We start from the raw sequence: 15,124 nt of genomic DNA on the forward strand, positions 1-15,124 counted from the left end.
TTCCCCACTCCGAGCTAATAAAATCTTTGTGCTGACCATTTGGTACCTGGGTGTGTTCTGGGCCAACTCCAAGACCCCTTCATAACAGATGTTTTCAAATGTATTTGTGGCTCTATCCATGTCTCCCTTAAAATCTGTCTTCTCTGGGCTAGGGAGATGGCTCAAGTGGTTAAGAGCACTGGCTGCTCTTCCAGAGGACCCAGGTTCAGTTCCCAGCACCCACATGGCAGCTTATAACTATAACTCCAGATCCAGAGGATCTGGCACCCTCAGAGGCAAAATACCAATGCACATAAAAATAGAAAAATGTTCAAAAAAATCTTTCTATAGCCCAAAGCTCTATAGTTATTGACATTACATTTACAGAAATTGTTTTCTTGGAAAACTTTTCTGTATCATTATGTAATGTCTTTTTTTTTTTAATCTGTTAACTGATAATACTACAACCAGTTTTTTTTTTATTGAAAACACTTTAAAATTATTTTATTATTTTATGTGTGTGGGTATGTATTTTGTCTAACCTTAAGTCTATGAACCACAGGTGTGATGGCTGGTGCCTGTGGAGGCAAGAAAAAGGGCATCAGATTGCCCTGGAGCTGCCAAGTGGGAACTTGGGAATTGAGCCTGGTCCTTTGGAAGTACTGTCCTAAGATAGTAACTGTCAGATCCCAAAGAAACCTGGGACAAATCTCACTTAATACCTGTGGCTCCTCCAATCCCTTCTAACCCCAGCCCCTAGGGTCTCATTCCTACACAAACCAGCCATTTTGGCCATGCAATCTCTCTTGTCCTCTTGGCCCTGCTTGGTCCAATCTCCCCATCCACCCCACCTCTCTTGGTCCAATTCCATCTGTACTGTTCCAGATGCCTCTGGCTGAACTCTCTCTCTCATATCTACAATAAGATCCTTCTCAAGCATACCTAGAATCAATCATGTCCTCGTTTTTCATTCATTAACCTTTGAGGCATCTCTGGCCCCTTCACTGAATTTTTTTTTTACATTTTATGTCTGTGTGTGCAGGCATGCATGTGCGTGTCTGTGTGTGTGTGCCGGATGATAATTTCCAGTAGACCTGGAGCTCAAACAGGACATCAAGTTTAGCAGAGATCCTTTAGTTGGCTGAGCCATCTTGCCCATCCTGACTTGGTTCTTCTTTTGTTTAGTGTCTGGTGGTGTATGTCCCCCCGCTCTTTCATTTTGGAAATAGCGTATGGTTGAACATTTTAAATTTTATTTTACTTATTATTTATACAGTATTCTGCCTGTGTGTGCGCCTGCATTCCAGAAGAGGACACCAGAGGGTTGTCCTTTGGCCTATACCACACATGTGAGAATGAATCCATCTGTACGTGAACATCCCCCACTTGAGACACAAACACAGACACACAGACACACAGACACACACACACACACACACACACACACACACACACACTCACTCATGTGCCCACACACCCCAGTTATCGGGCTTGACACAGCCTAAGGAGTATGGCCTACCAGGTTTTCCTCTAGGGATTATGAAAGACATAGGTATCGCTGTCTATTTAGAATCTGTCATATCACTGTGAGTGAAATTCGGAGGTGTGTTACCCCACGCTGGTCCCTTTACCTTCTTCTATGGTCACCTGTCACATGTATTTCTAAGAAGGACTGGTATAAAATATTACCAATGATGAAAGTCCACACGCTGAAACGTAACGATGAGTTCTAGCAAAGATTATAATTAAAATAACATGATTTATCTTAGGGCTGGGGCTGTAACCTAAAGTGTTTGCCTCGCACAACTAAGGGTCTGGGCTCAATATCCAGTACCTTGAGAAGAAAAAAAAAAAAATTACAAATCACAGTTTGAAGAGGTGAGCATACAGAGAGAGAAGGGGCCAGGGGAAAAAAACTGGTTGGTTGGTTTGGTTTTTGAGGCAGAGTCTCCATGTTGATCAGTCTAGACTTGAACTCATGACCCCCTCCCTCAGTCTTCTGAGGGCACAGATTCCCAGTGCCACCCTATGCTCTTCTCTTTTTTTTTTTTTTTTTTTTTTAATTTTAAAACATTTCTTGGGGCTGGAGAGATGGCTCAGAGATTAAGAACACTGGCTATTCTTTCAAAGGTCCTGAGTTCAATTCCCAGCACCCCGGCACCCACATAGTAGCTCACAACCATCTGTTATAAGATCTGATATCCTCCTCTGGCCTGCAGGCAGAATACTATACAAATAAATCTTAATTTTTTTTTCCTCTAAGCTTTATTTAATGTGTGAGTGTTTTACCTGCACGTGTGTATATGCACCATGTTCATGGCTGGTGCCTGAGGGGGCTGTGAGCCACCACGTGGGTGCTGGGAGTTGAACCTGGGTCCTCTGGAAGAGCAGCCAGTGCTCTTGGCCACTGAGCCGTCTTTCCAGCCCCTCCAGGCTCATTTTGTTCTTGATGTTTCCTTTCCTTCCTTGGGTGCCATTTCCCTTTCATCTGAAGCACTTCCTTTGGTACTCTCAAAGCATGCTTGATGTTAATAAAATAATGTCTGCATTTCCTATTCATTCCTGAAAATGGGTTTTCATTAGGCGTGGAGTTTGGAACTATTTCCCCCAACCTTGTAAGAGTCTTTGGAAGGCTGGGTGTGGTAGTACCCGCCTTTGACCTCTGCACTGTGCTCTCTAGGCCACTTTATATACAGCAGGTTCCTGCTGGGGCTACGTGTTGAGACCCTGTCTAAAAACAGAGAAAAAGAAAGCGGAATTCCAGTTCTCCTCGGAGGCCAGGGCTTCTGGGGAGTTTGTGGCAACCTGTCCCCGTTACCCTTGATGAGACGCACGGCTTTTTAAGTCTTTTTTTTTTTTTTCCTTTTCAAAAGTTTGAACATGCTGTGTCTAGATAAAGATGTTACTGAGCACATCTTGACTGATCAAGCCTTTTGAATCTGTTTTTTTGCTAAAATTTGCAAGTCTTATTTCCCCAACATCTTTCCCCCTTTATACTCTCTTCTCTCTCTGTGGGACTGTTTACATGGTCCTCAGTACTCAGATATCTGAGGCTCTGGTATTTTAATTATTTTTACCTTGTTCAGATTGATTACTTTTAGTCATGTCTTGAACTTGCAAACTCTTTCCCCTGTCTTCTTCATGTACTAATTAAATCTGTCCACTAAAGTCTCATTCTGTTTTGATGTTTGGAGACAAGGTCTTGCTCTGTAGCCTAGGCTGGCTTGAACTACTTTTGTAGAGGTTTCTGGCCTCAAATTTTCATAACTCCTTCCTCTGTCAGCCTACTGAATTACAGGCATGTGACCATGCCTAGGTAAATTTAAAAGTTTCAGTTATTGCTATATTTTAAATGTATTTTTGATTTTTGAGACAGTGTCTCTCTATGTACCCTGACTATCCTAGAATTTGCCATGTAGACCAGGCTGGCCTTGAACTTTACAGACATCCACATTCCTCTGCTTCCTTAGTGCTGGATGGAAGGTGTGTCCAGTGGGCCTTTTTTGCTCTATAATTCATATATATGTATGGTGTGAATGTGGGTGCATGCTTGTGTAACCACATTTCTGGCATTTCTTCAGAATGTCAAGCGCCACTGTGCTGTTATGGCCATGGTCTGCAGGCTCAGCCTTGGGTAATCCACAAGAGAGGCCTTACCACACAGCTGTTTCAGTCTGTGTCTCATGAACACCTTCACATTCAGGCTGTCTTTGAGTCCAGTTCTGGGCAATAATAAGGGAGAACAGGTGTGACGGGATCCTGAATCCTACGTTTTCTCTGCTAACTCTTACTTTTCTGAGATCTTTGATACTTGCTCCAAATATTCCATCCGGAAAGCTAAACAGACAACTGGCTTCTGTTTCAGCTATCAAATACTGAAAAAAAATGGACTCCAAGAAACTGGAATTTTCCAGAATTTTTTCTCCCATTTATCTATCTGTCTAACTATCTATCATCTATTTATGTTTAATCACTTTACAGCCTAGACAGTGGTTTCTCTGTGTAGCCCTGGCTGTCCTAGAACTCACTTTGTAGACCAAGCTGGCAGCACAGAGGTCTGCCTGCCTCTGCCTCTCAAGTGCTGGGCCCCAAAGGCCCAGCTTCCCTAAACACTGGCTAGAAGGTAAACTCTTCTGAAAAGAGATTTATAGCTTGTCTGACTACCTCACAAAGAGACAATGAAGGTCAACAGTGGGCTGGACCGCGCCCTGGCCTGGATTGTTTAGGTATGCACTACTCTGGAGCTTCTCTTAAACCTTAACTTTGCTGGGCTCAGTGGCGCATGCCACTGAGTGTAATCCCAGTGCTTGGGAAGGCAGAGGCAGGCAGATCTCTGGGAGTTCGAGGCCAGCCTGGTCTATAGAGTGAGCTCCAGGACAGCCAAAGCTATGCAGAGAAAACCTGTCTCAAAAAACCAAAAACCAAACAAAAAACAAAAACAAAAACCAAAACCTTAACCTCACTTCAAGACATCAAAGATGGACTGGGGAGGGCAGCGGCTACTGGATCTCTTTGTCCCTCTTTGTCCCTCTTCCCAAAGTGGCCACACTGAGTGTCGTTTTTTTCTCTTTTCCAACTATTACCTTGGCTCTAGCTTGTGGAGCATGCTGCTGAGCCTGGCTTGCTGCGGCACAGCCAGGGCTGCTAAGTCTGATAACGGGGGCTGTAGAACTGCAGAGTGACATGCCTGTTGGCAGCCCCCCCCACCTTAAAGATGAATTACTATGTCTAAGGGTGTCTTGCTTGCGTGTATGTCTGTGTGCCATGTGCATGCAGAAGAGGACATTGGCTGCACGGGTGGTTGTTAGAGGCCACATGGATGCTGGGAACCAAACTGGGTCCTCTGCAAAAGCAACAAGTGCTCTTCACCACCAAGTCATCTCTCCAGCCCCAGAAAATAGATTCAGGCAAAAGACGAACAGTCACCCCAGATTCCAATGCCCAGAATACGCAACACAAACATGTTTTGTATTTCAGGCTTGTCAGTCAATATATTTTCACCAACTGAATGACAAAAACAAAACAAAAACAAAACCAAACAAACACAAACGACTGGATAGGGCTGTGTATCCAAACCCACATATTTCATATTTAGAGGAGCAGTGGGTTGACAGTTAACGTCGCCTATTCAGCCTCTATTAAAAGTCATATCCTTTTTTTTTTTTTCCTTTTACCTCAGGTAAGATGTGGCTTCCTGGTCAACCACATTTTAGCTCATCCAAGACTTCTTAGCACGTAAGCCTTCTTATAACCACACACTTAACACCACAAGAAGACAAGTCCTGTCCTGCTCACTTGCCCTGTACTCATCTTCACCTTTGCTCATCCTTCCCTGATGGTGGCCCAGCCTTTCCCCGCTCTCCAGAGCCCTAAAGTATCAGCCCTCAGTTCCATGTTGTTGTTAATCTGGGCAAGAGTGCTTCATACCCAGCACTTCAGCGCTTAGAACTGAGAGCCAGGGACGGCGGAGAAAACACATTCTGGAGATTCTTACACATTTAGTGTGCATGTGGACGTGTGTGGGCGTGTGTGTGCCATGTGCTCTGAGCTGATGGAAGTCAGAGGACAACTTGAGGGAGGTTTACCCATCATTTCTAAGCCATTTCAAAGTGCCTTTGAAAACATACACATACTAATTTGATGGGACTGGCACAGAGATTTTTTTGTGGGGAGCTAGGGGAGATCCCTCCCCCAACACACACAGGGTTTCTCTGTGTAGCCTGGCTGTCCTGGAACTCACTCTGTAGACCAGGCTGGCCTCAAACTCAGAGAGCCACCTTCCTCTGCCCCTCAGGTGCTGGGATTAAAGGTGTGCACCACCATGCCTTCCTTACATAGGGATTTTGATGGGGGCGGTCCACAGAAATACTGCCATTGGTGAGCAGTTTTCATCATGGCTACCAATGCTCCCTACTTTCTGCCAGGCTCATCCTGTATAAAAATGTCCTGCCTTCTTGAGCACAGACTGGATTGCCCAGTGGTGGAAATGATGGGCTATCGCTCACTGTGACTTCATCTTGCTGGTGTAGTCTTTCTGGTTCTCGCCATGATGGTGAGGACTACCTGAGTGGTCACTGACCACTGGTCACCATTGAGTCTAGAGGCAAATCTGCCACATTTGAGCCTTGAGGGAACCCTGGCCTCGTTTAACACATTTCCCTTTTATGGTACTGGAGAGGTATGACAGGCAAGTGCTCCATCACTGAGTCACACTCACAGCCCACTAGCTCACACCTTAATTGTAGCCTTGTGAGAAACCCCTGAGGATTCAGCTCAGTTTCTTACCATACAACCAAAGACAATACACTGAGGAATTTTGTTTTGTGACAGGGCCTTGCTTATAGACCTGGGGAGCCTGGTGCCATGTACCCCAGGCTGGCTTCAAACTTGCAGCAATTCTACTCAGTGTTGTAAGTGCCAGGATTGCAGGCACACACCACCATGCCTAGCGAACACGCTGCCTTGGGCCTCTAAGGTCAGGCTGGCTTGTTGCTTTCTATAGCCCTAAACTCTGTCCTGCCCACTTGTTAGACTACTCGCCTAAGCAGAAGAAAATTTCCCTGCAGTTATGAGTTTTAGTAATCTTTTCATGTGTGGGCTTCAGCAGATTTTCTTGCATTGTTATCATTGTGGATATGTGTGCATCTGTGTGGGCTTTAGTCAATGCAAGTACCAACCATCAGGTCCTCAGCGAGCTGAAGTTACAGGCGCTTGTAAGCCATCTAGTGGGAAGTGGGAATCCAACTTGGGTCTTTTTGTTTTTCCAGACAGGGTTTCTCTGTGTGGCCTTGGCTGTCCTGGACTTGCTTTGTAGACTTGGCCGGCCTTGAACTCACAGAGATCCACCTGCTCTGCCTCCTGAGTGTCAACGTTTTTTGTTGTTGTTTGTTTTGTTTTGTTTCATTTTTCTTTTGCAAGAGTAGTGTGTACTCTCTACCACTGAAACCATCTCCTCAGCCCCTGGGAATTTCTGATCTCTATCTAGTATTTTATAAAATACTAGATACAAAGTTCCAGGTCAGTCTCTGTAATATAGCAAGATCCTGTTTCAAAAGGCAAAACCAAAAATTCTACAAAATACCAGCTGCAGGTATGTCTGATGGTCCATGCTTATAATTCCAGCACTTAGAAGCAGAAGCAAGAAAATCAGGAATTCATGGTCACCTTCAGCTTCACAGACATTCTAGGCCAGCCTGGGCTATAAGAAAGCTGACTCTAAAACCCAAAAGAAACTTAAAAGCAGGGAATGGGTAGGGAGGAGAGCAATCTCAACAGAGTAAAACCAAAACTAAGGATTCAAACAAACAGACAAAAACCTATGGCAACCAACTGCTTTGTAAGCGCATCTCTATTTTATTTTAAAAATCTCAAAAGATTTTTAGGGTCTGCAGAGACAACTCCAGAGAGCACAGGCCGCTCTTACACAGGCCTGGGTTTGATTCCCAGCACCCATATATTGGCTCACAACCTTCTGTTGCTCCATTTCAGGGGATCCAATGCTCACTTCTGGCCTCTGCCGGCACCATCCAGGCACACATGTGGTGCACAGACATAGGCATACACGTTAAAATACAAACATAGCAAGCCAAAGGAAAAAAAAAAAAAAACACCTGAGTAGACATACTCTAATCTGTGTGTACCCATTGGCTATTCTGTTTTCAGAACTTGTTTTTAAATATTTATGCAACACACACATAAATCCGGGGACAACCTGTGGGAGTTAGTACTTCTATCACTCCATGTGGGGCTCAGGGATCACACTCATGGTTTTGTTGGACCTGGAGTCAAGCATTGAGCCTTCTTTGCCAGCTCAAGGGGGTAGGTACTCATTACCTAGGGTGATGGTATTACGGAACAGCCACGGTCTTATGAGCAGTAGGTAAAGACGCCACCAATCCGCTCCATTGTGTTGTCTGTTTGAGAGGACCTTAATATGTATCTCCCCCCAGCCTTGAACTTCAGAGCCTTCTGTTTCAGCCTGCCAGGCTGGAAGGATGTGCCACTGACTCTGACTGGTTTAACCTTTTTAAGTCTTTCCATGTGGTCTGGGAGGTCAGAGGGCCTTCGGGGCCAGCCCTCACCGTCCACCTTGTTTGAAGGAGGGTCTCCGTCACCACACTCCCTCCTTCCCCATGGTGTAAGCCCTGTTAGCTGGCCTAGGAGCTTGCAGGCACGCCTCCACTTCCCCTCTCCTGGAAGCACTGGGATTACAGCCACAGCCTACCACAATCTACAGTGCACTCTGGGGTTCTCAACTCAGGCCTTCGAGCTTGCACAGCAAACGTGATCCACTGAGCCATGTGTCCCTCCAGACCCTGGCTTAATCACTTGTCACATTTCATGTGTGTGAACACTGGGCTTTCATGATGATTTAGGGCTGGACATTTACAACTGCAACACAGGAGGGGTCAGCACATACGAGCACGCATGTCGGTGGTAGGGCTCTTGTTTAGAGGACATAGAATCCCCAACCTCTGAACAAATTTCATGCTTAAAAACTGAGCCCTCAACAGGACTGTGCCATGCCTTTAACTCAAACACTTGGGAAGCAGAGGCAAGCATCTCCTTGAGAGTTGGAGGCCAGTCTGGTCTACACAAGAGTTTTAAAGACAGTCCCCTACACAGGGCTACACCTTGTCTTGAAATATCAAAATCAAACAGAAACAAAAAACAACGGAGCCCTCACTATTTCCCCAGCAACAATTCTCCCTTTCCCTGTGCTCTGCCCAGCAGGAAGTCTCTTGATGCATCAACGCCACACTGCAGTAGTGTCCTGAGCGATATAGATGACCCCTCTTCCTCGGGAATGAAGCCGGCAGTTCAAACCCAATTTGAGATTTTAGAGCTGTTCAACATAGAAGTAGTAATCTGAAATCAAGTTCAAGGGAGGAACTGAGGCATGGGTAGGGGTCAGAGGGCTGGCTCAAAACACCAGAAACTGGCACTTCTTTACACACTGGAGGGTGTGGGACAAAAATGTTTCTTTCAGAGGCAAGAGAAACAATCAGCTTATCTAGAGAAGCTGAGAGACCAAGACTGTCAACTAAATCTGGTTGAGTGGTGCACACCTGCAATCCCAGCATTCTGCTGGAGACAGGAGGATCCAAAATTCAAGGTCACCCTTGACTACACAGTATGTTCAAGGCCAGCCTGGAACACATGAGGCTGTCTCAAAACAGTAATAACTACCCCAAAACAAACAAATTAAAACAGCGGACTACCCCAACTTTCTGGTCCAATGACTGCTAGTTTTAGGAGCAGTTAAAAGTAACTTGTCTAAAGCCAGGCATGGCAGTGCATGTCTTCAATCCCAGCACTCTGGAGGCAGAGGCAGGTGGATCTCTGAGTTGAGGTTAGCCTGGTCTATCTAGTGAGTTCCAGGACAGCCACAACTACACAGAGAGACCGTCTCAAAAAAGATAAAAAAAAAAAAAAGGGGGTGGGGAGATAAAGGGAATTTGTCCTAAATCCTCGCTAGAGAACAGCACAGGCCCAGGCCACAGCAGACCCAGCAGGCCCCTCAAGACAGCGCTTCACACCTCACAGTAGCACTCCCCACCTTGAGGAAGCGAGCAGTGTTCAGGCCAACCTCAGGCCTACACACTTCTTGGGAAACTAATGTGGACAAAAGGGACAGAGACTAACAAATCTAATAGTTTTATGTGCTTTCACTGTGGAAATTCAAGTTCACTACCAACACGTCCCCTTGTGATTCTGTGAGGTGAGAGGAAGCAGACTGCACTGCAGGTCCTTGAGCAGGGACAGGGACGGCCAGTCTGCATCTCCACTGTTAGGACATGGTGGCGCTCAGTAGGTGCCCATTACTTCTCAACATGGGCTGAGGTATGGAGCAATCTGTCCAGGGTCTAGGCCTCCTGGCTGTTAGCCAAGAGTCTGCAACAGTGTCTGGTTCTTTTCACTTTCCAGCACTTGGCTGTTGAGTGGACTGGGGGTTTATCTTCTCCCTGTTAACAAACATCAAAGACAGAAGAGGCCCAGTTCCTGGCATTTTTGTACATAGATTTCGCATAGATTTATTTCTGTGTCATGTTATATATAGACCTATTCATATATACTTTTTTTTTTTTTTAATATACAATCTATATTTCCTTCCCCACCAAAGCCACAGGAGGAGATATAAATCCTTCCAGGATTTCCATTGGCTTCCTAAAATGATTAGCTAACAAAGAACCATTTCTTAACATCTCAAAAATAGCTGTTCTCAGGCTCTGGGGTCACTGAAGCAGTATTCCCAGGCCCAAAGAGATAAGGGAGGACAAGAAACAGCTGTAGTGTGATGGGATTCTGGGATGACAATGTCCAGCGATTCCCAGAATGGTAGACTGGCTCCAGAATCTAAGGCTGGGATGAAAGTGGAGCTGCCCTTCCCCATGGCTTTTCAGATGCAGCCCAATAGGCAAGGGGAGCGAGGAGGAACTGCAGATTAGGCATGCAGGGGTAGGCGTGGTAGAGAACACCTCTGTGGGTGGTGAAGAGACAGCACCCTCCATAGGCCTGCCAACCTGCTCAGTGACAGGGTAATGGGCAGGAACAGTGCTGAGTGAAGAAGGGTGAGAGCAGGCAGGACAGGGAGAGAGGCAATGGAACACATACACAGTACCAACATAGCGTGACCTGTGCTGGCCTCCTCCCTTAGGAGGTGTGGCTTATGCTTGGGGGTGGAGGAGATGAAAAGTCATGGACTAGGATTATCAGCTGGCCAGGGGCACAGGAAGGCTCTCTGAGGACTCCTAAGGGGTAGGCAGGTAGGCAGCTGGGACCCCACATTCCCAGGGAAGAAACAAGTCCTTTCAGTTCGACTTGGACCAAATCTTGGCGCTCCCTCGGAGTCTGGCAAGGGGAAGAGAGAGAGAGAGGATGCAAAGGTTCCCCTAATTCCTGGAGGACAACCCCACTCCCAACCCCATGCAAACAACTTAAGCAAGTGGAGCAGCCAGGTTCCTGAGATAAAAGTGGGGTACCCAGAAACAAGCAGCTCCCTCATGGTCTCACCCCTTGCCCTTTGAGGCTTTCTTGCTGGGCTGGCGCTGGTTGGTGCCAGGGGCTGGTTCTCTTAGTTCTGTCAAGTGCTGCTCAGGGTCTTGAGAAGTGGCTGCGGCAGCTGCTGCTGTTGTAACTTTAATGGTTTTTTTAAGGTTGGCAACCTATCAGGATGAAAGGAATAGGGGATAGCCAAGGAGGCTCCAGAACCTGACAGGCCCTGATTATTTTATCTGTCGACCTCAGCCACATCCCAGCCCTGTGCACAGGCCAGGTGCCCAGGCTGGGGAGCTGTAGTTCACCCTTCTTCCTGCCTGCTTACCTCACTCTCGATCTGCTGCTTCAGGCCCAGCTGCTGCTCCTTGTGCTGGTTGGCACGGCTGACTTGCTCCTCAATGCCTGACAGCACAACCTCACAGCCTACACACCTGTGGGAATCAGGGCAGACGAAGGGTGTCAGCAGAAAGAGGCTGTGATCGAAGACTCAAGCTGGCCTGAAAACCCTTGCCTGAGCCGGGAACCCTCAGCAGGGCGCCTGGGAGCCAGCTACAGCAGCATTCGTCGGCAATCACCCCGGGGCAGGTGGAGTGATCGATACAAGGTGGGCGGGGATGTGCTGAAGAAACGGCTCAGGGCTCAACAACATGTACTGCTTTGCAGAGAACCGAGTTTGACTCCCAGCACCCACATCAGGTGGCTCCAGGGGATCTGCCACCTCTGGCCCCCGTGAGCACCCCCATCACCTGCATACCCACCCCTCCACCACACACAACTAAAAATAATAAAAATAAGTTAGAACAACAAGATGAGAGTAGGAACAGAAACAGGTTAGGAGTGCCAGGCATGGCATGGAGCAGCGCGTGCATGGAGGCGTGCTGTGGTGCACGGATGGCGCTCTGCAGTGGCGCTGCACACCTTAGTATGAGTACTGGGGAGCAGAGGAACAACTATTTTGAGTTCAAGGCCAGCCTGGGATACACAGTGAGATCACAATAAAGTTAGACAGGGATACAAAGAGGAAAAGGAAAAAGAGACCCATGGCCCATAAGTGCTATGTGCCATTGTACTAAATTCAGCCTATGACAGTGACCAGCTTCCCATTAAGAACCCCATTCCTTTCCCCAATTGCTGCTCCAATAACCCAGACTCTTAGCACCCAGGGCCCCTTCCGGCCTGTTTCCTTAGAAGTCTTTGGAGGAAAGCACTGGTCTTTCTTTCCTTTTGGGCTAACCCAGCCTTGCTCTCTCCTGTCTGAATGAGGCAGGAGGGGTCAAGGCCTGACAAGTTCTCACCACTCCTGCAGGGTTCGGGCAATGGCACTGAGGTCCTGGCGCTGGATGTCCCGCCCAATGCTGTAGTCAACCTCTAGCCGCTGATTGCGCTGGTCCAGGGAGCCGCGCAGGACATCGGCATACACAGCCTCTATCACAAGGTCTTCCAGCTGGCGCACGTTACGAAGGGCAAGGGCCTCCAGCAGCACTGCATATGGGATACACTGGGTCCAGGGGTCAGACCAGGATGTGTGGGGTTCAAAAGCAGAGAACGGCTTTCCAGAATCCTCTTCCCTCTTTTCCCCACTGCCCAGGTCCACATTTCTCCATGCCTATCCCTAAACCATTTCCTGGAAAATGTTGGTTCTAAAGCAAAACCTATTACCACCCCAAAAACATCATCATCAAAGGACAAATTTTTTTTTCTTTCTTTCATTTTATGGTATTTTGACACAGGGTCTCATTCTATAGCCCAGGCTGGCTTGGAACTCAGTATATAGTAAAGGCTAGACTTGATCTTACATTAATCCTTCTGCCTCTGACTTCAAAGTCTCAAGAAAGACAATCCTAACACACTTGACAGACAGATGTTCTACTATGCCTCACTCCCTAAAGCATAGTGAAAGGGCGGTGACATCTTCCTGGTGCCATTTCTTTGGCCATAGCTAAGGCTATTTTTCTAGATCAGCTTAACATCAGGGGATTGTAGGAGGAGTCTGGAGTTACTGTTTAACACTTAGATTCAGCCACATTATAACTGGCATTACCTTTGAGGAATCCACAGCCACAAGCCTGATTCCAGCAAAACCCACCAGGACTCAATTCTAGTTAACAACTGGGGAATGATGTAATGTCACAGGCACACACATCTTACTCCAGCCAATAGAACCCAACACTGGCTTTACAGGAGCAGAACCCCAGTTCTAGCCCTGAGGTTTTGCTGGCCTGAAACTCTGTATGGTGAATGAGACAGGATCAGTCTCCTACGGGCTATTTTGACTCCACATACAAGACACAATGACTTAGAACTTAAGTTCAAACTGATAGACTATCGGCCCCAATGACTGCAGTAATGGGTGTTTCAGTTCAAACCTAGACAGGGCGAGGTCAATGGCCCTCCTGGGGCACACTCCCAGGGACGTACAACAGGATGTCTCTGGCTTTGGACTGGTAGGCGGCAGGACTGTCACTTACCTTGACTTTGGCAGCCAGAGTAACAACTGACAGATGTCGAAGCTTATTCTTCTGAGCCTCAGTAAGTGGGGGAAGATTCCTGGCTTCAGCTAGGAAAAGGGAAAGAAGGCCAGGAATCTTACATGTAGCAGTTTGCTACAAGTTTTCTGCACCAATATGGTCTTACATTGCCCAGGTTCACTTATGGCATCTAAGTAGGGCATGCCAGGAATTTCTTCCACGTTTCTTTAGAAGCTACCCTTCTCCTGTCTCCGTAACTCCACAGCTCTGGCTCCTATTTACCTAAGTAGTCAGCATAGGTCCCGTAGGCAAACACGGTGAGCAGCCGGAAGGTGGAGGCGAAGTCACTTTCTGCCAACTGCAAGAACATACAGGAAGAAGTGACAGGAAGGACCTGTTTTGAACTCAACTCTCTGACCCCATCCTTCCCAATAGTATCTATCCTGGCCTATCAAGGGCTCATTTCTGTCTCTAGCCCTTTGCTATGCTATGCATCTAACTCCTACTCTGAATCAGGGTTGAAAACATTCAGTGTTCAGAGAATCACACACACATCAGACATTGTCAATCATGTTGTTTTGGCCGTTGTGGGTATAGTTTGTGTCCCCTGCTTCAGAACATACAGTAAGGTGGTCTTGAGTCATCTACTAGCATCTCCTGTCCTATCACTGCCCACTCATCCTAGTATGTCACCTCTGCAGACTCTCACCTCACAATATCTTTTAACAAGGCTATAGACCCAGCATTCACTAGACCGTAAGGACCCAACAGAGCTATGGCCCTCAGAGTAAATTCTTCCTAAATGACTGACATACATTTTCATCCATTTTCCTCATCTCTTTAACTGGACTTTAAGCTGGAGATGCTTCTTCTACTTTGTCTTAAGGATATGCTTTAGTTCACTGTGGGGAAAAAAGAAAGCCAGTTTTCTGTTGAAAAGCAACCCCAAAAAACCGCATCTTCTGGTTCAACCACAGCCTTTCCAACAGTTGACTCAGTTTACCCACACAGTGCCGTCAGCCTCTCGTGACACAGGCTGGCACCAGGGTACTGGCAATCCATTTGCGCTCCACTTTATGCCCTGGACTCAGTCATTCCTGTGAATGGTTCTCTTTGCTGTGTTCATAGCAGTGTGCCTTATCTCTGGGAAAAGGCAGTGTCTTCACTACCTACCTTAAATGAATTAGTAGGTGTGACATTTGGGGAGGTAACACAGCATAATTCAATATGCTCACTCTTTCCATATTTTAGGAGATTTCAGACTTTCTTGAAATTTTACTTCAGGAACTGTGAGGGGAAGTGCTTTTTTAGGTTTTTCCTCTTTGCAGTTGAGTCTCGAACCTACTGAGAGCCTTTCACACTGGAGACAAGGGCTCTTTCACTGAGCTACATCCCTATTCCTTTTTGAGATGGACTCCAAATTGCCCAAGCTGGTCTAAAATTTGTGATCCTTAGCACCCCAAGTTCTGAAATGGAGTCCAAGGCCTCCAGAATGTTAGGCAAGCACTCTATCAGCCGAGCTGTGCAATGTTTCTCATCACCATTTTTAAGAGAAAAACTGAAACTTGATAAGGTTTCCCTGATCAAGGTGACATGATTTGTTGCTGTTGTTTTGGTTTTCCAAACAGGGTTTCTGTGTAGCCCTGACCGTCCTGGAGCTTGCTCCGTAGACCAGGCTG

General features: G+C 46.8%; 1 protein-coding gene across 6 annotated transcripts in view; it reads right to left on the minus strand.

Moving 5' to 3' along the window:
• Window positions 1-9,620: 9,620 nt before the first annotated feature.
• Cops7a (COP9 signalosome subunit 7A) overlaps window positions 9,621-15,124 on the minus strand; it is a 32,067-nt gene continuing 26,563 nt past the window's right edge. For 5 of the 6 annotated variants that reach the window (XM_055609479.1, XM_055609480.1, XM_055609481.1 and 2 more), the window contains 7 exons: window positions 13,728-13,803; window positions 13,446-13,534; window positions 12,273-12,475; window positions 11,303-11,408; window positions 10,993-11,144; window positions 9,926-9,944; window positions 9,621-9,892 (listed from right to left, as the gene is read on the minus strand). In XM_055609479.1, the coding sequence (XP_055465454.1) occupies window positions 9,770-9,892; window positions 9,926-9,944; window positions 10,993-11,144; window positions 11,303-11,408; window positions 12,273-12,475; window positions 13,446-13,534; window positions 13,728-13,803 (768 nt within the window). In that variant the 3' untranslated portion in view covers window positions 9,621-9,769. Of the gene's footprint in view, window positions 10,831-10,992; window positions 11,145-11,302; window positions 11,409-12,272; window positions 12,476-13,445; window positions 13,535-13,727; window positions 13,804-15,124 lie in introns of all 6 variants that reach the window. The other variant, XM_055609484.1, reaches the window with a different exon arrangement.

Source organism: Psammomys obesus, unplaced genomic scaffold, assembly GCF_907164565.1.
Source record: "Psammomys obesus unplaced genomic scaffold, mPsaObe1.curated_primary_1811, whole genome shotgun sequence".
Classification (NCBI taxonomy): domain Eukaryota; kingdom Metazoa; phylum Chordata; class Mammalia; order Rodentia; family Muridae; genus Psammomys; species Psammomys obesus.